Source organism: Stigmatopora nigra, chromosome 1 (genome assembly GCF_051989575.1).
Source record: "Stigmatopora nigra isolate UIUO_SnigA chromosome 1, RoL_Snig_1.1, whole genome shotgun sequence".
NCBI lineage: Eukaryota > Metazoa > Chordata > Actinopteri > Syngnathiformes > Syngnathidae > Stigmatopora > Stigmatopora nigra.
Genome location: NC_135508.1, coordinates 20,862,503 through 20,883,799, shown reverse-complemented (window position 1 = coordinate 20,883,799; position 21,297 = coordinate 20,862,503). Strand labels below are relative to the sequence as shown.

Sequence of the window (21,297 nt, the reverse complement as noted above, 5' to 3'; positions counted from 1 at the left end):
TGGGTTCCAAAATTTGAAAGTCATCTCCCAACAACATTCTGTTGGAGAATATGTTCCTTGTCAGATTTTTCATGAATATCATCCAATCGACACATTTTAGAATAGTCTGTCATTTAATACAGTGAATCTTAATATATTGTCTTGGGTTTGACTATTAACTATTAAGTCTGACACAAGTCTGGCAAATAGAGGTTGTGAACTCTCCAGATGTGCCGAGTCAGCTACTGCTTACAGAGTACTCTGCACACTGCAGTATTTTACTAACTTTAGTAGTAATACATTATATTATATTATATATTATTTATTCAAGCCTGGTGGCTTGGTTAGCACATCGACCTCACAGCTCAAAGATCCTGGGTTCAAATCCAGGTCATCCCCCCTGTGTGGAGTTTGCATGTTCTCCCCGGACCTGCATTGGTTTTTCTCTGGGTACTGTGGTTTCCTCCCACATTCCAAAGAAATGCATGGTAGGCTGATTGGATATTCTAAATTGCCCCAAGGTATGAATGGTTGTCCATCTCCTTGTGCCCTGCGATTGGCTGGCCACTGATTCGGGGTGTCCCCTGCCTGTGGCCCCAAGTCAGTTGGGATAGGCTCCAGCATCCCCTGCAACCCAAGTGAGGATAAAGCGGTACAGAAAATGTGGAAATGAATATTCATGTTTTATTGTAATGACCAAAATAGTCCCTTATTTAATAAAGCTCTTATCTATCAACTTTTGACTACCCAGCCACTGTAGAGACCACTGTCCTTGTAAGGGTTCAAACAAGAGTGTGTTTATTGATTTTTTTGGGGTTGTTGTTGTTGTTGTTTAGGGACAGTGGCTTCCTGGCATGTGACGTCACGTAGTGGGCGGTACTCGGGAGCGTTCGAAAATGAAGTCTGGCTCAACTCTCCTCAATAGAAGCTTATTCCATTCCAATAGCCCTTCGCGTCTCTGAACGGTCCGGAGTGTGACGGACTACTTTTTCAAACGCACCCCCTGTATGAGAGGGTAGAGCAAAGCAAAACTGGGAACAACAAGGAGACAGTCAGTGGGGGATTATCGCCTAACTTGACCGACACGCGCCGGTGATATGGTTGCCCGTCAAGGTGTTCGTGTGCTTTCCTTAGCCTTTCGGACACGACTCATCGGGTCATTATGGCCGCTTCCCCAATGAAGATGGAAGGCCCGGGTTTTGGGATCGACGTTTGACGTTAGCTTGTGCAGCTAGTGAGTAACTCCTGCTGCGGCTGCTGTTGGCTTCCAACAACTTGTCAACATCCGAGTCGATCGATTTCCCGATCTTAAATCGGAACTGTCTTCTACACGCGCCCGCTGTACAACTTGGTCGCTGCGGCGTCACCCAGTGAAGCAGCAGCACTTTGAAAAGAGGTAAGTGCTTATTGGCATGTCGGCGTTTAAAGTCACCCACGGGAATGTGGGTCAACCACGCTAACACACTGGTGCCTATCAAGGTTAGAAGCTAACTTGCTAAGTTAGCATGTCGACCCGAGTCCCTAAACTCCGAATTAACTACAGCGTTTGTCGAGTTTATTCGCTTGATTTTTTTTTCCCAAATGCTGCAAATCGCTAGTAGCCCAGTAGGGATGTAACGATTATCCGAGTATATCGCCATATCGCTACCGGATTGTCCATCAATTCGACAGTGGGCAAGTGTGTTTTGTGGGAACAACGCGTTTCTACCGTAATAAACAAGTCACTTCCAGTAAGCGTCAACTTAAGGTTTATCTTATCACCAATAGGCAACGTAAGGTTTCAGAGTTTTTTTTTCCACTAGAGGGCAGTCAACTCCCCCACCCCCAACCACCAAAAGACCCCAAACTTACACTCGGTCCTGAGATCAACACAGCAGCTCTCTGTGTGTACACAGTGCATGCACCATGTCCCTTTGTACACGGTTCACCCTTGCATGAAAGCCAAGCAAACAAAATAGGTGGCTCCAGAAAAACACAAGTGCACAAGGTTTAAAGATAGCAGGGGACACACTGAACTTCCCAAGTACGGTGCACCTGCTGCCATTTTCTTGGAAATGTGGAGTTCAACTCTCAAATGATTTCAAATTGAGAAATTTCATTTGATAGTTTGTTCAGAATTTCTCTACTTGACTTTAAGTGAAATAATACGCCACGCTGCAACAAATGAAAACTATAAAATAGCTCAATACAAAATAAGTAATTTAAAAGTACACTGAGTTTTTTTTTAAATTTAAAAAAAAATGAAAAACAATACAGAATTGGACATGTCTTGACCGTAATTTCAAGTAGACCTTGCTTGTTTGACCATTTTTACCATGTTGCAGTTGTTGTTTATTCCTTCAAGTCGATATTTGATTAAAGTGGTGGAACATAGATCTTTTCTTTAGCCTACTCCCACTTTCAGCAAATATTGAATCAACAACTATTGCTCTGGCTTGTTTGAGACAAATTCTCATATTGGCTTGATGTTGTCCATAATGTCATATTTGAGCACATCATTCTACAAATGGACATTGCTTACTGTGTACTGTTGGGTTGGAAAATGCTCCAATATAAAGGAAAAAAACTTCCTGTCCATTTCATGGCTTATGTAAAGTGGCCATACTAAAGTATTTCTATATATAGTATTTTGGCCTGCTAAATAGAGGGGTGTTGTATAGTATTTGAAGTGAATATGGATCTGAATGTAATCTACATTATCAACTTCTCACCTAGCGGGCCATGACAGCAACGTGACAAGAGGGAGGCCCACTCGGTGCGCTTCAAAAATAACCATGGAAAGCTTGAAGGAAACTTCTGCTGAGCAGAACAGGGTAAACGGCTACCGCCAGCCTGGTTCACCAGCGGATACGAGCGATGTCAGGTGGTCAACATCCCGGAGTGAATCCCACGGCTCGGACAGCTGCGAGGGCACAAGCACGTCGGACCACGCCAATCTTGACGAATCTAAAGGCCCTGAAAGCAACGGCGAGAAAAAAGAGCTAGAGAAGGCGTCCAGGGAGCGAGGTGAGCGGGAGAGAAGGAAGAGTGCAGAAGAAAACAATCACAGCAGTGCAGCATCAAGCTACACCGGTGAGACGTCTCCTCCTTCAAGCTCCCGTTACGTTCTCAGCGGCCAAAGTGCCTTACTATTGGTGCTTTTCCCCGAGCAGACCTTTCCCACACGCCGTCGCCCTCGCTGTCCGAGCAGCTGCGTCTGGGCCGAGAAGACAGCACAACATCTGGTATCAGCGTGGAGTGTAAAGTTTGCGGGGACAAGGCATCAGGATTCCATTACGGAGTACATGCTTGTGAGGGTTGTAAGGTAACGCACCGCCCTGTGTGTGTCGGCCTCTCGAAAAAATATCAAAGCACTGATTAGTGAGTTTGTTTTTCTTTCCCCATCCCAACTCAGGGATTTTTTAGAAGAACCGTGCGCATGAAATTGGAATACGAGCGCTGCGAGCGTTCTTGCAAGATTCAAAAGAAGAATCGCAACAAGTGCCAGTATTGTCGTTTCCAGAAGTGCCTTTCTTTGGGAATGTCCCACGATGGTGAGTGAGTGAGCAGGTTAACAGAGTTTTTTGCTAATGGATTAATTCCTTTTTGATCAAGGTACATTTATAACTCCTTTAACATTGGAACTCCACTTAGAGGAGATACGGCAGTTGTGATGTCGACATGCTACTGTTAGCTGACAGTGTAGCCAGTTAGCTACAAAAACTTAGATGTTGGCTCAAGGGTCTGGAATGCGGGATGGAGCAACCTACCTAAAGTAATGTTAAACACAACACCATTTCAACTGACAGCCATGTCAAGCCAATGGCTAGGTAAGCAAAATAGGAAGTACAACCTGAGCAAAACAAACATTGAGTCAACAAAAGCAACATTATTTTGTCCTCAGTCATGTGAACACTTGCCATCATCCCAATGTAGCAGTCAGTATCGTTTGCAGTGTGTGTGCTAATTTCACCTTACTGTCTGTGTATATGCCACCATTTTACTTAAAAAAAAAGGCTCATGAAAGCAAGACCTTCAAAATGAATAGTAACAGCATCCTAAATCCTGCCCTGCAACTTTTTGTCTTTCATCTTTGCCGACTAGCATGTGTGTTAGGATTGTATAACTCAACTTAAATGTGTCAAGTCATGTTAGAACGTGTTTTTTTTAACAGCAATTAGATATGGCCGCATGCCTGAGGCAGAAAGAAAGAAGTTAGTGGCGGGCCTGCTTGCAGAGGAGCTTAACCTCAGCAAACCGGGTGGCTCCGACTTGAAGACTTTGGCTAAGCAAGTCAACACAGCCTACTTGAAGAACCTCAGTTTGACAAAAAAGAGGGCCCGCAGCATCCTGATGGGCAAAACCAGCAGCACTTCAGTAATGCTCTCAATTCTTTTCTATGTATCAATCAGACTTCCCTAGTTTGTATGTTGTGCCTTGTGACTAGACAACTGGGAGCCAGTGTGTGATGCTAGTTCAACATCCATTTGACTTTCCAAACAGTTCCTACACTGAGGTAACTTGAGTCAAGAGCCGGCTAACCTTTTTGTTGGTTTGATGGCTCTTAACTAAAGATAATGGTATTTGAATTGCGACTTCAGGTATGAAGCTCAAGGGGAAGTGACAAAGAAAAGTCAGCATTATCTGGATTTGCAATGGGGTGATACCACAATTTGAGTCGTTGTTTGCATTGGTGGTTAGTTAGACATTGCAGGTTCCACCTGGAGTTGGCTAGCTATGACTGCACCTTGAAAGTGCATCTGTAATGAACCGGATGTGGCAATTTTAGAACATATAATTATTAGCCATGCGTGCACACAACACACGCAAAGCATTATCTGCCACACAGGTCTGTTTGATTTTAGCGAGAATTAGCTCTTGTGTCTGCCATAGATATTACATGCACAATGCTGGCTCCAACTCCAATACTAGTTAAAGCTTGGGTGTATTTTTCCCACGTACTAATTCTGTGAGAATAGTGTAATTTTCAAGGTACTTCATCCCGATCGTCTTAACACTTGTCTCTCGTCTCAATGTCAGCCATTTGTGATATACGACGTAGACACCCTCTGGAAGGCCGAGAGTGGTTTGGTGTGGAGCCAATTGCTTCCAGGCGCTCCCCTGACCAAAGAGATCGGGGTGCACGTTTTCTATCGCTGTCAGTGCACCACAGTGGAGACGGTGCGTGAGCTGACTGAGTTTGCCAAGAGCATTCCAGGGTTTGTCGACCTCTTCCTGAACGACCAGGTCAGTCTCTGCTTGGTTTCATTACGATTGGCAATGTGGTGATGTGGAAAAAAGGATGTCATTGGTGTGGGTTTGTCATTCTTTTACCTGTAGGTGACGTTATTGAAATATGGCGTGCACGAGGCTATTTTTGCAATGTTGCCATCTCTCATGAACAAAGATGGACTCCTGGTAGCCAACGGTAAAGGCTTTGTGACCCGGGAATTTCTTCGCAGCTTGAGGAAGCCATTCAGTGAGATTATGGAACCCAAATTTGAGTTTGCGGTCAAGTTCAATGCTCTGGAATTGGACGACAGTGACCTGGCGCTCTTCGTGGCCGCCATCATCCTGTGTGGAGGTACAAAGAAACATCTGTGTGATCCTTGCTCAAATGTGACTGACGCTTTTGTTTCTCCAGATCGCCCCGGCTTGATGAATGTGAAGCAGGTAGAGCAGAGCCAGGACAACATTTTGCAGGCCTTGGACCTCCACCTGCAGGCGAACCACTCGGACTCAGTCTACCTCTTCCCCAAGCTGCTGCAGAAGATGGCTGACCTTCGCCAGTTGGTCACGGAGAATGCTCAGCTTGTTCAGAAGATTAAAAAGACAGAGTCAGAGACTTCGCTTCACCCACTTCTGCAGGAGATCTACAAAGACATGTATTAAATGGCTCAGAATACTGTTACACACAGAATTCACAACAAATACACTGGGTTCAGTGAAACACTGTTCCGAGTGAGGTCATGGTTGTGTACCAGCTAGGTGTATGTCGGGTGCAGAATAGGTCCTCTCTTTTCCACTAAGGTCAAATCATATAAGAGAAGTTTATGTATATTGCTGAAGCTGCTCCCTGGTAAATAGGGGAAACATTTCTTGTTACATGTACACATACTTGTGTGGTGCTGTGGAGAAGAGCCATCAGTGTGGGCATGGTGCATTAGGACAACAGTGTTTCAGAGTAAAGCAATTGGACAAAGAGGACGACGTGCAGGTTACTTTGTGTTTACATCCTTATCTTTAGTGAGTGACCTTCACTTTCAACATTTTTGCTGTTGTGATCCCACGCAGTGCAGGTGCCTGTGCAATAAAAATCATGGGCTACAAAGACAGCCAGGGCATTTAGCCATATTATGCAATACATCAAAAATCTGACCTGAACACATCATGTTTTTAGTAACTAGCTCTTACTTGTTATGTCTAATTATTTGTAATTGTTGATCATGATTGTCAAACATGAACTTTGTTACATCATTGTATGTATGAGGCTTTAGTTATTTCTTACCTTCCTGCTTCATTAATGAAACATGACATCAACTAATAACCAGCTTTTCCTTCCGTGCTGGAATATGCTCATACTTTTATGAACATAGTACAGTGGGTATTATTCTACTTTTTTTTTAGAAGGCAGTTTTCTTGTAGTAATTTCTTCTCAGTTATCATTTCCTTTTTCTGACATTGTTCATTTATTCTACCTCTATTTCAGGATAAGATTCCGCTGTCTAATGGCAGCACTTTTGCCTTAAACCTTAAAAATGCATTTCAATAGTGGTCAAACAGGTGAACTAAGGTGTGCTTGACATGTTTGGAGGAAGAAGAAAAAAGTGCCCGGGAAGTTATTGTGATCTACCTCTGCCTGTCTCAAATGTGCCAAAAAGTTTTACCAGAATTGATCATAATGTAACCAATGCAATATCTCTGTTATGTGTGGTAAGATCAGAATGAAATTTGGTTGGAATGTTTGAGGCATTTAATTGTTGTTGCAGCTCTGGGACGATGAACCACTTCAGAAGTGAAACTGAGTGGTTGTAGTTTGATTTCAGCCTGTTTTCTGTAAGCTTTAGTAGTTTTTTGTTGTAAATCACGGTTTAATGCAATGCAAATTTATTGCAGAATGATTAATTTTTTTAACATATGACTGATAAATGTAAAATAATGTAGAAAAATAGTACCCGGCATGTTTTAGGTAACTGCAGATACAGGTTATCATATACATATAGAAAGTTTATACGTACTGCTTTAAGAACGAAAACTAATCAAAATCCACTTGTATGCGTTATCTATGTCAAAACTATGACAAACAGATATTGACAATGATTTAAAAAAAATACAACTATAGAAGAGACTGAAAAGTTAAACGAATTGTTGGTGAAAATATTCTAATAATCTGTATACAACACCAATATATATTTTTTTGTTTAATTCCGATTGCATGAAAGCTTGAGCGTGGAGAACAAAACTGAAACCAATTACAAATCATGCAACCGGAAAAAAAATACCTGTTCTATTTTTAGAGATAAAGGGTAGTAATACACAGTAGAGAGTTGAGATTGAGAAGCGTGACGATCAAGGATTGACGTCACGTTTTTATTGGCTCGTCGCTCCGTTAATTGGCGAAGAGAGGCCGGCTGTCGATTATTGTAATATTAAGAGGTCGGACGTGTGACGGTTCCGCACTACAGCATTAGCAGCACACGCACGCCCAAGCATAAGCACGTCGGGCGGCAGCGGACATGGACCGCTCCTACTCAGCCCGCAATGGTGGTATTTGTAGGTAAGACAACACTTTACAAATGTTACGGCGGCGTCGTTAACTTTCACGAGTCGACAACCGCCGTCGCAGAATAAAAGGACATTGTTCCGTCTCGAATGAAGGCGGAAGCCAAAAAGTTTGGGGTCTTGAGACTTTGTTGTCAAGAGGGCATAACGTACTAGCTGAAGTCTCGGTGGTTGTTTAGGAGTTGTTGTTTTTTTTTTCAATTTGAATGCACAACAGCGTTGTTTGGTTTTTAGTAGCCGGAACACAATAACTTCTTTTGGCTAAATATTTAGGAAAGACAAATATGGAGGACGTATTAGACGCGTGGTGTGAAGTCCACGGTACATAAACAAAGCAAGTTACCCATTGTGTTTGCCTGTTTTGAGTTTGTATTTCTTCGAATAATCTTTTTTTCGATATTTTGGCAGTCAAGGACCAACACGTAACTGCAACATTTCAACGGACTAGTGAAATACGTGGTAAATCATAAACTTTCCACATGGATTAAGCGCCGAGTGATAGTTTTTTTTTTTAATCTTTTTTTTTTAACTTGCACACGTCTGGCAAAATCGTAGTGGCGACGTGGGTTGGTCAACCTTGAATATGACGCATTCGCTTATCATAAAGGTTGAGGTCATTTGTGGTTGGAATTTTCTTGATTTGTCTCATATCATTTTCTGAACCGCTTTATCCTCAATAGGCTCGCGGGGGTGCTGGAGCCCACCCAGCTAACTATCAGTAATGGCCGACTGAAGGAAACGAGCAGAAATGTGCTACTACAAGCTGAAAACTGACCAATTCCTATGATACTCATTGCGTTGCATCATAATTGCAGTATATTGCTGTAAACTATGCTGGTGTATTTGCCACTGACCTAATTGATTTGCTACTAAAAAATATTACCTGGTTATATACACAATAGACAATTTTTTTGGGTCACTTAATGAATGCAATAGTAATTGGCTAGCTAAGGAAATAACCTGTATGCAGACGCACTTGCATAATTTATTAATTTGTTACCTATCCTTTTATGTCTAAAATGCCTTTCTTATAATCTACATTTGCATCCTCTTGCTACTGTGCCCATGACATTTCCCAAATAGGGGATGAATAAAGTTATCCAATCTAATAATGGGATGTCAAAATGGTGCATGAATAGCCAAGCAAATTCCTTTCTTGCAGGCATTATTTGAATGGCTCATGCAGGTATGGCTCCAGATGCCATTATCGACACGAGTTGCCAACTACACCACCACCCCAAATATGTCGCTACTACCAGAAAGGTGCATGCTGGTATGGTGAACACTGCAGGTAACATACTTTTTGGTCCCATGCCAGAAATGGAGATTAGATTGCTCAGTTGTTGTTTTCCCCAACTAGGTACATCCATCTCCGCCAACCTGAAGGTCCAAATTTTGGTGGTCGAAGAATGCCTGTACCAGCAGCCTCACCCTCCACATCATCCTCCTCCTACTCTTCCTCTGCATCCATTGTGGCTGAAGGCCCAGCTGACCAAAGGGCTTCTGACGCTTTTGCTTTCGTACAAGCAAATGAGCCGCCAAGACTGCAAAGTGCCACTTCAAACCCCTCGGTCCTCTCAACTGTCACAGAAGGCAGGACCCGTAGTTCTTCGAAACGGTTACAAGGTGGGTGCCTTAAAAGTTTTCTATGATTGACCGAAATACAAAAAAGACCCAAAGAGCACAGCAGTGACTTAAATGGGGTAGTGAGGAAGGCAACTTCTAGATAAACTTGGCTTTCCTAAAAAAAAAATATATCTAAAAAAAAATTGGATGGGTAAACTTGGTAGTTTTTCATCAGTTTATGGAAACTTAATTGTCATTGAAATGCAGTGGCCTGAATGACCCCCCCCCCTTTTTTTAACAGGTGCTGTTTCGAGAGTGTCTGTTAAGAACTCTGAACAGTTTTGTGCAGGTGCATGTGATAAAGAGGTTTGTACTAGGCTTATTTTTTTTCTTTTTATTACATTTGTGCAAAACCAATAAACAAGCTGATTCAATCATTTTTGGGCAGGTATGCCTTCCGAGTGGCACGGAAGCAGCCGGTGCTTCTGCAGCCGCTTTGTGCGCCGAGGAGGCCGAGGCCATTCTCCAGAGTCGCGATGTTATCTGTGGCATATGCATGGACAAGGTGTATGAGAAGATGGATCGCAGAAACCGGGTGTTTGGAATTTTGCCAAACTGCACTCATGCCTTCTGTCTAGAGTGCATCATGACTTGGAGGAAAACCAGAAACCTCGGGTCCGATGTCGTCAAGTAGGTTTCAAATTTGACACGTGAACATGTCTAATCGTCTTTGCGAGCTCAAAAGTTTACCCCTATGTACAGGACCTGTCCACAGTGCAGGGTCAGATCAGCCTTCTATGTGCCCAACAAGTACTGGGTGGAAGGTCAAGCAAAGGACCGTCTAATAGCAGACTTTAAAGAAAAATTCAGGTGGGCTTTTGAAAAAATGTTGCCATTGAGCCATGAATTGCTAAATTTTAATTAGGGTTGGAAGTATAATTATTGAGATACTCTTCGCAGTAGTGTCCATATGCACACATTTAGTTAATGAGCAACACTATGAAATGTACTGATTTAGCTTGCTCCGCCATATTTCATTCAAGATGGTTGCAATGGTCTAATGTGAAATATATATTGTAGCACACACCGCCCATAGAAACCTGTCTCGATGACCACGTGGTATACACCTTGATTCTGTATAATGTTAGTTTTCCTTGCTTTCTGACTTGTAGCAAGCGAAGCTGCAGTTACTATGCGCGAAACAAATACTGCCCCTTCGAGGGGGATTGCCTCTACCGACACGTCAGGTCCACGCGCCGCAGATCATTCCTGGTACGTAGTAGGATTTGCTCAATGCTTCACCCACTTTTGGACTTGGCTTTTACTCGTGGTCTCGCCCACCAGTGCAATACAGACGATGACGGGGAGGAAGAGGAGGAGGAGGAAGAAGAGGACGACGAGGACGAGGATGACGATGAAGACGAGGACGACGACGATGAGGATGAAGACTATGACGGTCTGCTAAATTTCTTCATAGCCATGACTCTTCTTCATTCCGACGAGGATGATGATGACGACGACAATGACAAATACATTCCTTTTTTATTAGCAGAGTATGGCTTCTGAGCCCCGTTAGACCTCCCGTGCAATTTTGACAGGGCAGAGTGAGTTGTCTCCACAAGACATTGTGGCTGTGTTATGATGCGACTGTCCCACTTGGATCAACAGGTATAATTTTGGAGTTGGCAAGGCTCGGCCCTTTAGTAGGTCACGCGACGGACCTGCTTTTCCTCAACCAGGGACAAACGACTGAATTGGCCTGCTGCAGTGGACAGCTAGAAATAAAACATTGCTCAAATGACAGTGTTCTAGCTGTAAACTGTCTTGACAAGATGATTCAAACAAATTTGAAGGCTATGTTCACAGCCTACCCCCCCCCCCCCCCCCCCCAGTTCTAGTTATTCAAACATTTGTGGCAGCTTGTTTTTCTCTATGCCTCTCCAGTTGAATTTAAGTGCTCAAAACAGTGCCAAAAAAAATAATATTTTAAGTGTCGTTTGGTTGAGCCTTTTTAGATTTTCATGATAAAAGTTTACTGTCTGGTGGATGTTCTTAATATTCCTGCATCAATATACCTTGATGAAACTAACCTCATTTTGACAATCGTTGAAATGTCTTTTTTTTAACCATTTCTTTTAAAAACTTGAATGGAAAAAAAAAATGTACTTGTACACTGAAAATAAACGTTGTCTCACTATAAATGACGTTTGTACTTTCCCATTTTTATTTACTTTCTATTTTATTTATATTTCAGTTTGTGGTCTTATCAACTGACCCTGTCATTAGTTCATATTTTAAAAATAAAATGCCTAACTCGGTGTTTTGAAACTAAGAATTCATTTGGGTCATTTAAGGCATCACTATATTTCAATGTATGACAATATGAGAACATTTCTGTTAAAAAAAACACTAAGCATAGTACTCCGATAATACCGTAGCCGCGTATACGTAGTATATTGTATTCCAACTCCATCAGTGACTGTTCTCAAAATGTCCACTAGGTGGCGACTCAGCGATATACACATGCGCAGTATGAGTGGGGGCAGATTGATTTCCGTGTGAAGTGAACCTAATGCACGCCGTTGTTAGATTCACTTGAGGCGATGAACGCCGGACATTTGCTTAGTCGCATTAGCGGACAGTGGAAGCTTTTGGCCCGGTCGCTCTTCTCCGGGGTTTCTGGTGCCCACCGAGCACTGGAAGTTTTCAGACGGCAGCAGAGGGCCAATCCGGAGAAATCACTGTCTGACTTCATCGAAACACTTTGTCGAGACGACGTCAGCTGCACCGGGAAGGATGAGCAGACCCTGGTCGTGTAAGAAAGAATAAGTTGCTGGTCACAACCCAAATACATATTAAGTACGCTTTTGAACCCTTGAGTTACGAGTTTTGTTTTTCTAAAACGTTTTCTTGACATTCGTGGTGTATTATTGGGCAGTGGTCTTAAACATGCGGGCCAGGGGCCAATATATTGCTGTTATCATTTGACATCCAATTGTAATATCAGTTTGCCCACTCCTAAATCAATCATTTAAGAAGAACTAACTAAAATGATTTAAACTCATCATTCAATTCCGGGATCACTCTGTTTTAGTGAACGACATCAGTAACGTTTTCCATAGAGAATACTTGAAATAATTGATTGGTTAACGGATTCATTTTGTCTCCACATCTGCTCTGCCAGTCACTGTGATTTTGTACCCCTCACTTTTGTTTTCTCCCACTCCTAGTAAACCCCTGGTGTGGCTCTTTCCTGCGCAGTTCAAGCAAAACTTGCTGACATTCATCTACCTGTGCCAATCGCGGGTACCCAAATCCGCCATTCTCCGTCTAGTCCAATGTCTGGCTCAAGAGCCGTGTCCAAGCCCCTGGGTCACCGCAATGTTGAAGCAACTGGAAAGAAACATGGGCTCCTCAGTGGAAGAACCTCTTTACAGCTCAGTGTGCGCTCAGCGACTAGCGGCGTTATCACAGCGAATGGGTGACGAGACCGCAGGGTGGTCCGAGCGCTCTGGAATTCAGGTGGAAGAACCTCACACTGTGTCTTGCATGTCGGAATCGGGATTACAGAAGAAAAGGAAGGGGGATTTTGATGTATTTAATGACGACAATGAGCAAATCCAGCATCAACAGAGCAAGAAATTAAAAATGGATGAGAGTATCAGCACACAAAACGTTGGTCACAATCTACTCGCAGAACACAACGAGGTAATTATAAGCAAGACAGATTTGTGCTGTATGACTATTTTACCAAAATTTGGGTGAAAAAAGAATGTACAATGCCACAATTTGAGGGCATTGAGGTTGTAACATTTCTTCTTAGATTGCTGAGGATTTGGACAGTGATGCTTCACGTCAGATGTCGTCTTGGGAAAACAACCAAGATCATCTCCCTAAACAAACTGAGGTAGAGATGTTGACCAGTGTGCAAATTAAGACATTTGTGATTTGACATGTGTGCTGTCACTTTAGGAAATATTCCGTTATTGTTAAGGATTGCAGATATTCAATATTATAGAGTGGAATGGTCTCTAACTATAACTTCAATTAATCAATATTCAAGTATAATGTGCATATGAGCTAAGTGAAATATGATTACCCTTTGGCAAAGATCTTTGAGACACCTTTTCTACTCATTGGCAGCCATTGATGGCGATCGATGTCCATTCTCTTTAAACTGATGACTGCTCAGCCCTCCTAGTTTGAATGGATTGGACGTCTATTGCCACTAAATAAATAAATATTTTTTTCCTTAATGTAATGTTTGTTCCATAGACAGCAGAAAAATTAAAAACAGATGCACCAGGAAATGAAAACACCCTTGATCCTCTCCCCGAACACATAAAGGTACAGATAAATCCTTTATTTCTCAACAATATTTGCATTTTTCTGCAAATATCAAAAATGAACTATCAAACGCACTTGTTAGCACACCGCTAACAACTGAGTTCATTTTCTTAGCACCAGTTTCTATTGAATAAGTATATTTTGTCATTTTCATGCTCACTCAGGTCTCAGTTCTTCAGATAAAGGAATTATTTCAACATCAGACAGAGGTGATATGTATAAGATTACATGTTTTTCTTCTTTACTAGCTCTATCTAACCATCTTAAAACTGAGAATTGCAACAGAACATAGTGTTGACGCTTCTTCTGTAGGCCACATTAAGTAATATTTTTTAATAATTTGCTGCAGGCCGTTATAGTTTGGCCACCCCTCTTCTATACTGCACTTTTTTATTTTTTTGACTGTTTTTTTTTTTGTATCCTTTTATAGTGGGACCCCTCACTGGAAGTGTTTAAAGTGCTGAATGACTGTAACACTAGTCAAGTAAGTAAAAGGCAAACACTCGCCTGAATTTATAATATTTTATCTAGTATGCATTATCATCTCAGGCTCTATTTGGAGCTTTTTCTGACACGTATTGCTCTCAATTTTTTTTTCAAAGGTGGAAATACTGTGCTGCGAGCTGAGTTTATCCGATTTAGCCGAGCACACTCTGCTCCAGTTTTGCAGCAGCATCTTGGCTCTGTCCCCCGACCTCAGTTTTAGTACGGCAGCAACACTCATCAAGAGTTTGCTGTTGCAGAGGGTACGTTCATGCGGGGCTGTCTTCCAATGTTGCGGGATTTCACGGAGGCTGCCGCTGCGTGCAGGTTGTAGCCCTCGCCGAGCCTGCCTCCAGATGCCTGGTGAGTGCTGTTATAGCACTCGGAGGCCGCTACCCCAGATCCATGTGCCACGCCTTGATTGAACCACTTCTAGAGCGGGAGAACTTGGGTAAGGGAAGAGTCAGGCTTAATTAAGGTGGTTACATGTGGAAGCATCCTTAATTTGAGTCAGTATTTTAGGGAGTGCCCAAGTTGAGCTCCTGAACAAACTGATAGATGGCTGTTTAGATTCCCACTACAAGCTGCTGGTGCTTCAGTAAGACAAAATATATCTCAAGACTTTATTGTGCAGTTGCTTCTAACACTTTCCTTTCCCTTCCAGGATGACTTTCAAAATATCGTGGAGTGAGACGCTGCTTTCTTTTATACATAGCTTGCTAGAGGCTAAGGTTAGTCCATGTTTATTTGCAGCATAATATATTACGATGTATTGTAATAGCAAGTCTATATATATTGGAATAGCAAGACATTGGTCTTTTTTTCACAGCCCGACATGAATGAAGAACTTTTCACACAGCTGATTGAACATCTAATTAGCCAGGCTCCTTTGTTCGAAAAATCTGTCAACTTTGCAAAAATGTTGTTGACTGTGCTCACCAAATATGCCAGCCTTGTAAGTTAATGAATTGATAAAAAAATAATTAAATAACAGACTTATTTTAAATTTAAAAAACATTAAAACTGCATTTTTTTCCCCCACAGGTGAGTGCATCGCAGAAACAATCCCTCTCTGGGTGCCTGATGCTAAATGAGACATTCCTAAAAAAGTCTCTTCAAGCTTTATTGAAAAGAATCCCAAACATATAAAAAATATATTTATATATTACGCTGCTTGACAAAGACTTATAATTGGATATGCATTTTTTTGTTATGGTGGTCAATGTGCTGTATGTTGACTTTTCAAAAGATCAAAAGATTGCAGTTTCTTAATTATTACTATGGCAATTGCTTTACTGAGTGGTCTTGCTAAATGTATATGTTTGGTATGTGTGTGATATTTTTTTTTGAAAGTCTAATGTTGTATTTTGCACAAATAAAAGAAAACAAAATAGATATGTGGCAAAAGCTGGTTCAGTGGCCTCAATTTTGTTCAACATCTACTTTTGAAAATACAAAACATTTGTAAAACAAATATTTAATTGCATTAATAGTGTATAATAATGTGACGAACTAGCGATAATCAGATTTTAAAACAATTACTGTGGAGAAAAAAAAAGGAAGGAAAAACATTTCCGGCGTTTTTTTATGACGTTACATTCAAGCGGCCTTTATTGGACGTAATTTCCCCCTGCACTTCCTTTCTAGCGTAGCAGCTCGAGAAGGACGAGCTACGAAAATGAGGTAGATTCATTTAAAGAAAATGTTTGCAAACAAGTTAACTGTAATGCTGGTTATGCCGACAATCAACCTATTAAATCGCAAAGCAATGGTCTGTTATACACAGGACCGGTGTTTTATCATTTTACCGTGTCAGCTGTTTTCCCACCACTTCGTACATTACCGGCGTGCGCTACCGCGTTTCGTGGCGAGATACAATCAAATCGCATCCGTTATTACATTACATGTTTATGGTTACTTTTTGGCATCTACTACATGGATCAGTTAGTGAATGCAACAATATTGGCTGTATTGATGGACTTTTATGTAAAGACGTATCTTTCGATGGTGGCCTAGCTAGCATAGGATAGCATTTTCTATTACAGTTTATGTTAATAAAATAAAGTCTAAACGTAAACATTAGACATTGATATAGAAGTGCTTGCCCTACTTGAGGAATCTGTCTTTAAATGGCAGGAATTATTTTGTCATTAATCTAATTTATTTGCATTACAGTAAGGTTTCCAGGGACACGTTGTTCGAGGCTGTGAGGGAAGTCTTGTTGGGCTCCAAAAAGAAGAGGAGGAAGTAAGTATTCCAAATAGCCCCAGTTTTTGCCCGTGAGAGTTCTTGTTTCTCATACTGTTGCCACTTTTTAAATATTAGGTTGTTTATGTATGTGGTAGACATCAAAACTGTCCAAATGTCTAAGGTGAAAACACTGACCTAGGAATATACATGTAGACCTAATGGAATAGATCATAAATTCGCCTGTTACACAAAATAAACCTATATATACACAGTAAGCCTGATGAAAAGACCAATATAGTCAATATACATATCTACATTACTTATGTTTAAACATTTAATTTTAACCAGAAATGGCAGGCTAAACAATCTATATTGTATTGTATTCATTTATTAAGATTTATCTAAAATGAAAAACTCACTTTTTCACACAGCCACTGACAGTCTCCGTTAAAGCACAAGTCAAATCAGATTTTTGATCGAATAAATCAGTTTTTGGTTGTATTGCCCACCCCCGCAGTCGTAATATACTGGCTGATTAGGCAACTTATTGCAAAATTAGTTGTGGATCTGTTAACGTAACTGCTATTGATGGTCCTGGTTGTTAACATCTCTGTCTTTTGTGTTAGGTTTGTGGAGACTGTGGAGCTGCAGATCAGCCTGAAAAATTATGATCCCCAGAAGGACAAGCGTTTCTCCGGCACAGTCAGGTTGGACCACTTTCTGCCTCACCCATCCTTTTCCGAGTTTGCGCCTGGCACAGCCTAAATAAGCTTCAATGGTAGAACTTGCAATTTTGGGGCCATACATAGTGCAGTTTGGATGTGCCAGGTGCAGGCACCGGAAAAGTACTCTGGGTAGTCTGCCAAGGCTGATCCGGCCACGGCAGGCGGACCCCTACCCTGGGTCTTAAAACATGAGGGGAGGCTTTTAGAGGCGGAGCTTTTTGTAGCTCGTCGCCTCGGGCCGCCAATTGTTCACTGTGTTATGAATGAAGTCAGCTGGACCCCCGCCTCTGTTGCGGTATGGGTAAGACTCGACAATTCAAATCCTCTGCCTCGTTTATGTTCAGCTTTGAGTAGAACATTACACTTTGTCACGTGGAGGCATTTCTAAGATGTCCAAGTTTGATTATTTGATCATGTTGAGGAAGGCCGTTGCTGTGATTCTAATTCCATACCCATGAAGTGGTGGAATAGGCTTTTTAGACCTAAGCAAATGGCAGGGCAGGTTTCAAACTGATTTATTTGTGGGTGGGTTGTCTTCTTTATGTAGGCTGAGGACTCTGCCCAGGCCTAAATTCTCTGTGTGCCTTCTGGGAGACCAACAGCATTGCGATGAGGCCAAGGCCGCCAACCTCCCACACATGGATGTGGAGGCGCTCAAAAAGCTCAACAAAAACAAGAAGCTGGTCAAGAAGCTCGGTGAGGAGGGCACATGACGTCGCTAGATTCCGCGATGGCCTTGGGACATCCACCAATAGCAATTTTTTTCCCCCCTCAGCCAAGAAGTATGACGCTTTCCTGGCGTCAGAGTCTCTGATCAAGCAGATTCCTCGTATCTTGGGCCCCGGGCTCAACAAGGCTGGCAAGTTCCCCTCTCTGCTCACCCACAATGAGAACATGAGTGCCAAAGTGGACGAGGTCAAATCCACCATCAAGTTCCAGATGAAGAAGGTAAAATGAGCTCCCGACAACACACCACCCCGCCATGGCTCCTTCCTTTGCTTCGTCCTGACTTTTTTTCCTCCTGCGCTTCAGGTTCTCTGCCTTGCCGTGGCCGTGGGACACGTCAAGATGACTGAGGATGAACTGGTGTACAACATCCACCTGGCTGTCAACTTCCTGGTGTCGCTGCTCAAGAAGAACTGGCAGAATGTGCGTGCCCTCTACATCAAGAGCACCATGGGAAAGCCCCAACGTCTTTTCTAAACAAAATAATAAAATGTGGACTTCCCACCCATGACACGGTGTCTGAGTGTTGATTTTAATGTAGGAGCTGAAACAAAGGCTGCTCGAGCTGTAATGTTCATTTAGGTGTTCCAAACCGTCACATTCTTTGTTCAAGATGAACATGACCAGCAGCAGCAAGCTAAAAGCTACTTGTTTGCTGTTGACTGCGGATCTCCTAATGGGATTATCTATTCTTAGCACTGTCTCCAAAGTAGTCGCTGCTAAAATGCTCTGAGGTAGCATTGAAACTGTCTTACCAGTGAGAAACCCTTCTTTTTGGATGGAACCAGTGTGTGTGGTCACGCAGCCCCAGGTGAGTAGAATCCAAAGACAACCTAAAAAGATTTAGCATCCATGAAGTTGAGCTGTCTTTCAGTCGGAGACTCAGACTCGTACCTATCAAGACTCGACTCGTGACGCTGATGACAGTGACGATGGTGCGTTTTGCAGTTTCATGAACACCCGGACAAGTTGTAGAGTAGACAGTATGTATTCATGGTTGATATTGAAATGTTAAGTGAAACCGAGGAGCTTAAAAACTCCAAAGTGATGGTTGGACCACAAGTCCCAGAATGCACTGCTTCTTATGCTGCTTCAACTCGTATGTTATCAATTGAATTTTTCACCCAAATGCATCAAGCTCAAACTGACTTAATTTACAGAAAGCAGCGAGGAAGAGCCACCAGCAAATAATTGGAATGAACTGTCCATCATAGAGCGTGTGGGCCTCAACAGGTCTCCACACAAAATATGTTTTCATTGTAAATATCAATACTAAATGCAACCTTTTTTTCTAAGTGAGCCTTTATTTTTTGCTGTCTGACAGTCCAGAGATGTCAGAGATGGATTTGGAAGTAAGTCTTTTTTTATATTTAGATTGAATACATGCACTTGGGTATTTATATGGTCTAACAATGCACTCAAAAATCACAATAAATTTCTTTGGGACCCTCTTTCAGAAGGCCTTCACTCAGATTTCCCTGGCCTTCCGCTGCGACCAGTACACGCTGAAGCAGAGGCTCCAGGCAGAAGAACACGCCCGCAACCTGGCTGAGGAGAATGTCCTGCTAGAGCTGTCCAGATGCAAAGAGACGCTTGAGGTTTTTGTTGAGTTGAACAATTTTCAACACGTGACTGATTTGAAGCTCTGTCTTCCGCTCTTCCAGACTCTAAAGGGCCTGTGCCTGGATAGCAAGCGCAGTAAGATCGTGCAGAAGATGGAGTTGTCGCTGGACATCCTCACAGGCACCGTGGAACGCATCTCCAACACGGCCGAGGTCCTCGGAGCAGTGCACCAGGTGAACTGATGCTCAATTCCCCATCTTTAGAGCACTTGACTGCAAAAACAAACCACTTAAGACGAGTGAAATTCCATTGATTTCAGTGTAAATCTACCAGAAATATTTGAAATTGTCTTCCAGTCGTTTCATTTTCTGAAGCGCTTTATATTCACTAAGGTCGCGGGGGGTGCTTTAGCCTATCCTAGCCGACTTCAGGCACCAAGTGGGCGACCCCCTGAATTGGTGGCCAGTCAAGCTCCAGCACCCCCCATGACACTTGTGGGGATAACCAGTCCAGAATTTTTTTAGTTAATTTAAGAATAAAATTTGTGCAAAATATTATTTTAAATGTTGTTTCTTGAAGTTTTCTTTGTATGGGCTTAATTAAAAACAAAAAGCAGTTAGTGGAATCATTTTCCACATTTCTGTTTCCTCATTTTTAACACACAAAACAAGATAGGGAAAATGATTTGGCTACAATTAACAAAAGAACTCCTATGTTCAAAATTGGAGTGTTTATTATAAATTGTGTTCACTTGTTCATGGCACATCAGGAGGCTCGCGTTAGCCGTGCAGTGGAGCTCACCGTGTCTCATGTGGAGAACGTGAGGAGACGTCTGGAGCGACACGAGGCCGAGCTGGAGGAGGCTAAGAAGATGATCCAGCAGCAGAATTCCTGTCGGACTATCGACGAACCTTTCGGTCTGTCGTCTTTGGCCGCCGACCTTTCCTAATATATTTGACTTACCCAGTTTGTTTGGTCCCTAGATCCAGATGAGAGTGACAGCTGGAGGAAAAGCTTTCAGCAGGTACGAAGCCGTGACCTTTGCTCCCAGACGGCTGCAGCGTTCTCACGCTGGCCTTCCCCTCTCTACTAGAATGGCAGTCGTCGTAGAGTCAGCGTGACGTTGATTCCAAGCGACTTGCAGGTGAGTCGTCGTTTCTCGGTGGTGTAGCGTCTTTAATTTCCCAACGTACGTCCACCAGCCTCTCCGGAAGACAAAGAGAGAGTCGAAGAGGCGGGCAGCTCGCGGGCCGGGTGTCTCGCGAAGTAAATCCTTCCCCACCTGCCCCTCTCCCACCTTGAGCTCGACATCCAGCTGCAGCGGCCTCAACAAGGAAGACAGCATTTCCGTGGATGACAGGTGCCACTTCATTCCGCCCTTGACCCCATTCCACCTCATCTTGGAATGTATTCCTTTCCTCTTTCAGGACACTTGATCCTGATGGAGTGTCTGCCCCTGTGCTTGACTCAGAACCAACTCTTCCTCCCCTCTCCCCAGAGACCCCTATGCCGTGCAAATTGAATACCGGTGGAAAGGAGCCTTTTAAGAGGTGGTGCCATTTTTTTCATTTCTTCCATTTTTTTAATGTTAAAGCAGAGATCTCCAACTCTGGTTCCCATCCAGTCTGTTTTCCATGTCTCCCTTAACCAACACACCTGAATCAAATCATCAGGATTGTGATCAAGCTACAGGACAGCTTGCTGGTGAGTTGATCATTTGATTCAGGTGTGGTAGAGGAGGGAGATCTGGAAAAGAGATGGGACAACATTGTTAATTCCAACTGTTTTGTAACATCTTTGCTTAAAGTAGCCGACAGATTATTGAGCTCTGGCATCCCGGACGCAGAGACAAAAATAGGTTCACAATTTCTTGATTGCATACCTGTCAACCTCAGTCAATTGTTCCCCTTATTAATGATTGCAAACCCCCACGCAGTCACATCTTTATCAATCTACT

General features: G+C 42.6%; 5 protein-coding genes across 10 annotated transcripts; all 5 read left to right on the top strand.

The window, feature by feature from the left end:
• The first annotated feature begins 852 nt into the window (after positions 1-852).
• Positions 853-6,979, top strand: ppardb (peroxisome proliferator-activated receptor delta b). Its single transcript, XM_077732968.1, has 8 exons — positions 853-1,375; positions 2,695-3,051; positions 3,132-3,283; positions 3,374-3,512; positions 4,133-4,335; positions 4,999-5,205; positions 5,299-5,542; positions 5,603-6,979. Exons 2-8 carry the CDS (start codon positions 2,754-2,756, stop codon positions 5,848-5,850), a joined length of 1,491 nt encoding a protein of 496 aa, XP_077589094.1. The 5' UTR covers positions 853-1,375; positions 2,695-2,753; the 3' UTR covers positions 5,851-6,979.
• A 521-nt stretch (positions 6,980-7,500) lies between these two features.
• mkrn4 (makorin, ring finger protein, 4) lies at positions 7,501-11,507 on the top strand. 3 transcript variants are annotated; one of them, XM_077732988.1, is made up of 9 exons: positions 7,501-7,735; positions 8,903-9,031; positions 9,101-9,366; positions 9,608-9,672; positions 9,755-9,996; positions 10,069-10,176; positions 10,479-10,578; positions 10,651-10,762; positions 10,859-11,507. In XM_077732988.1, exons 1-9 carry the CDS (start codon positions 7,695-7,697, stop codon positions 10,870-10,872), a joined length of 1,077 nt encoding a protein of 358 aa, XP_077589114.1. In that variant the 5' UTR covers positions 7,501-7,694; the 3' UTR covers positions 10,873-11,507. The 3 variants fall into 3 exon arrangements, with proteins under 3 accessions (XP_077589114.1, XP_077589109.1, XP_077589103.1); XM_077732983.1 differs by having other exon boundaries at positions 10,856-11,507; XM_077732977.1 differs by having other exon boundaries at positions 7,503-7,735; positions 10,651-11,507.
• A 321-nt stretch (positions 11,508-11,828) lies between these two features.
• On the top strand, positions 11,829-15,411 carry fance (FA complementation group E). Its single transcript, XM_077721315.1, has 12 exons — positions 11,829-12,121; positions 12,537-13,014; positions 13,130-13,213; positions 13,582-13,653; positions 13,818-13,862; positions 14,084-14,137; positions 14,256-14,399; positions 14,464-14,587; positions 14,659-14,734; positions 14,801-14,867; positions 14,966-15,091; positions 15,181-15,411. The coding sequence occupies exons 1-12, from the start codon at positions 11,910-11,912 to the stop codon at positions 15,283-15,285; spliced, it is 1,587 nt and encodes a 528-aa protein (XP_077577441.1). The 5' UTR covers positions 11,829-11,909; the 3' UTR covers positions 15,286-15,411.
• Positions 15,412-15,734: 323 nt separating this feature from the next.
• rpl10a (ribosomal protein L10a) lies at positions 15,735-18,288 on the top strand. Of its 2 annotated transcripts, XM_077729012.1 has the most exons (6): positions 15,735-15,819; positions 16,312-16,383; positions 16,953-17,033; positions 17,599-17,747; positions 17,827-17,999; positions 18,084-18,288. In XM_077729012.1, the coding sequence occupies exons 1-6, from the start codon at positions 15,815-15,817 to the stop codon at positions 18,252-18,254; spliced, it is 651 nt and encodes a 216-aa protein (XP_077585138.1). In that variant the 5' UTR covers positions 15,735-15,814; the 3' UTR covers positions 18,255-18,288. The 2 variants fall into 2 exon arrangements, with proteins under 2 accessions (XP_077585138.1, XP_077585147.1); XM_077729021.1 differs by lacking the exons at positions 15,735-15,819; positions 16,312-16,383; positions 16,953-17,033 and adding an exon at positions 17,079-17,352.
• Positions 18,289-18,462: 174 nt separating this feature from the next.
• LOC144201130 (inositol 1,4,5-triphosphate receptor associated 2) lies at positions 18,463-21,238 on the top strand. Of its 3 annotated transcripts, XM_077723548.1 has the most exons (10): positions 18,463-18,588; positions 18,652-19,010; positions 19,102-19,129; positions 19,235-19,375; positions 19,442-19,573; positions 20,110-20,257; positions 20,324-20,364; positions 20,434-20,484; positions 20,543-20,700; positions 20,768-21,220. In XM_077723548.1, the coding sequence occupies exons 3-10, from the start codon at positions 19,109-19,111 to the stop codon at positions 20,985-20,987; spliced, it is 912 nt and encodes a 303-aa protein (XP_077579674.1). In that variant the 5' UTR covers positions 18,463-18,588; positions 18,652-19,010; positions 19,102-19,108; the 3' UTR covers positions 20,988-21,220. The 3 variants fall into 3 exon arrangements, with proteins under 3 accessions (XP_077579674.1, XP_077579658.1, XP_077579664.1); XM_077723532.1 differs by having other exon boundaries at positions 19,235-19,573; positions 20,768-21,238; XM_077723538.1 differs by having other exon boundaries at positions 18,486-19,010; positions 19,235-19,573; positions 20,768-21,238.
• The last annotated feature ends 59 nt before the right edge of the window (positions 21,239-21,297 follow it).

What these genes read in the sequence shown, in the direction of transcription:
- LOC144201130 (XM_077723532.1), top strand. Translation starts at nt 19,109, where the DNA reads ATGTCAGAGATGGATTTGGAA. An exon ending in TGATTCCAAGCGACTTGCAG is followed by an intron (nt 20,485 to 20,542) that starts GTGAGTCGTCGT and finishes TACGTCCACCAG; the next exon opens with CCTCTCCGGAAGACAAAGAG. An exon ending in AGCATTTCCGTGGATGACAG is followed by an intron (nt 20,701 to 20,767) that starts GTGCCACTTCAT and finishes TTCCTCTTTCAG; the next exon opens with GACACTTGATCCTGATGGAG.
- rpl10a (XM_077729012.1), top strand. An exon ending in GAAGCTGGTCAAGAAGCTCG is followed by an intron (nt 17,748 to 17,826) that starts GTGAGGAGGGCA and finishes TTCCCCCCTCAG; the next exon opens with CCAAGAAGTATGACGCTTTC. An exon ending in TCAAGTTCCAGATGAAGAAG is followed by an intron (nt 18,000 to 18,083) that starts GTAAAATGAGCT and finishes CCTGCGCTTCAG; the next exon opens with GTTCTCTGCCTTGCCGTGGC.
- mkrn4 (XM_077732977.1), top strand. Translation starts at nt 7,695, where the DNA reads ATGGACCGCTCCTACTCAGCCCGCAATGGTGGTATTTGTAG. An exon ending in CAGGTGCATGTGATAAAGAG is followed by an intron (nt 9,673 to 9,754) that starts GTTTGTACTAGG and finishes ATTTTTGGGCAG; the next exon opens with GTATGCCTTCCGAGTGGCAC. An exon ending in CTCGGGTCCGATGTCGTCAA is followed by an intron (nt 9,997 to 10,068) that starts GTAGGTTTCAAA and finishes CCCTATGTACAG; the next exon opens with GACCTGTCCACAGTGCAGGG.
- ppardb (XM_077732968.1), top strand. Translation starts at nt 2,754, where the DNA reads ATGGAAAGCTTGAAGGAAACTTCTGCTGAGCAGAACAGGGTAAACGGC. An exon ending in TTTGGGAATGTCCCACGATG is followed by an intron (nt 3,513 to 4,132) that starts GTGAGTGAGTGA and finishes TTTTTTTAACAG; the next exon opens with CAATTAGATATGGCCGCATG. An exon ending in CGCCATCATCCTGTGTGGAG is followed by an intron (nt 5,543 to 5,602) that starts GTACAAAGAAAC and finishes TTGTTTCTCCAG; the next exon opens with ATCGCCCCGGCTTGATGAAT.
- fance (XM_077721315.1), top strand. Translation starts at nt 11,910, where the DNA reads ATGAACGCCGGACATTTGCTTAGTCGCATTAGCGGACAGTGGAAGCTT. An exon ending in CTCTCCCCGAACACATAAAG is followed by an intron (nt 13,654 to 13,817) that starts GTACAGATAAAT and finishes ATGCTCACTCAG; the next exon opens with GTCTCAGTTCTTCAGATAAA. An exon ending in TCACCAAATATGCCAGCCTT is followed by an intron (nt 15,092 to 15,180) that starts GTAAGTTAATGA and finishes TTTCCCCCACAG; the next exon opens with GTGAGTGCATCGCAGAAACA.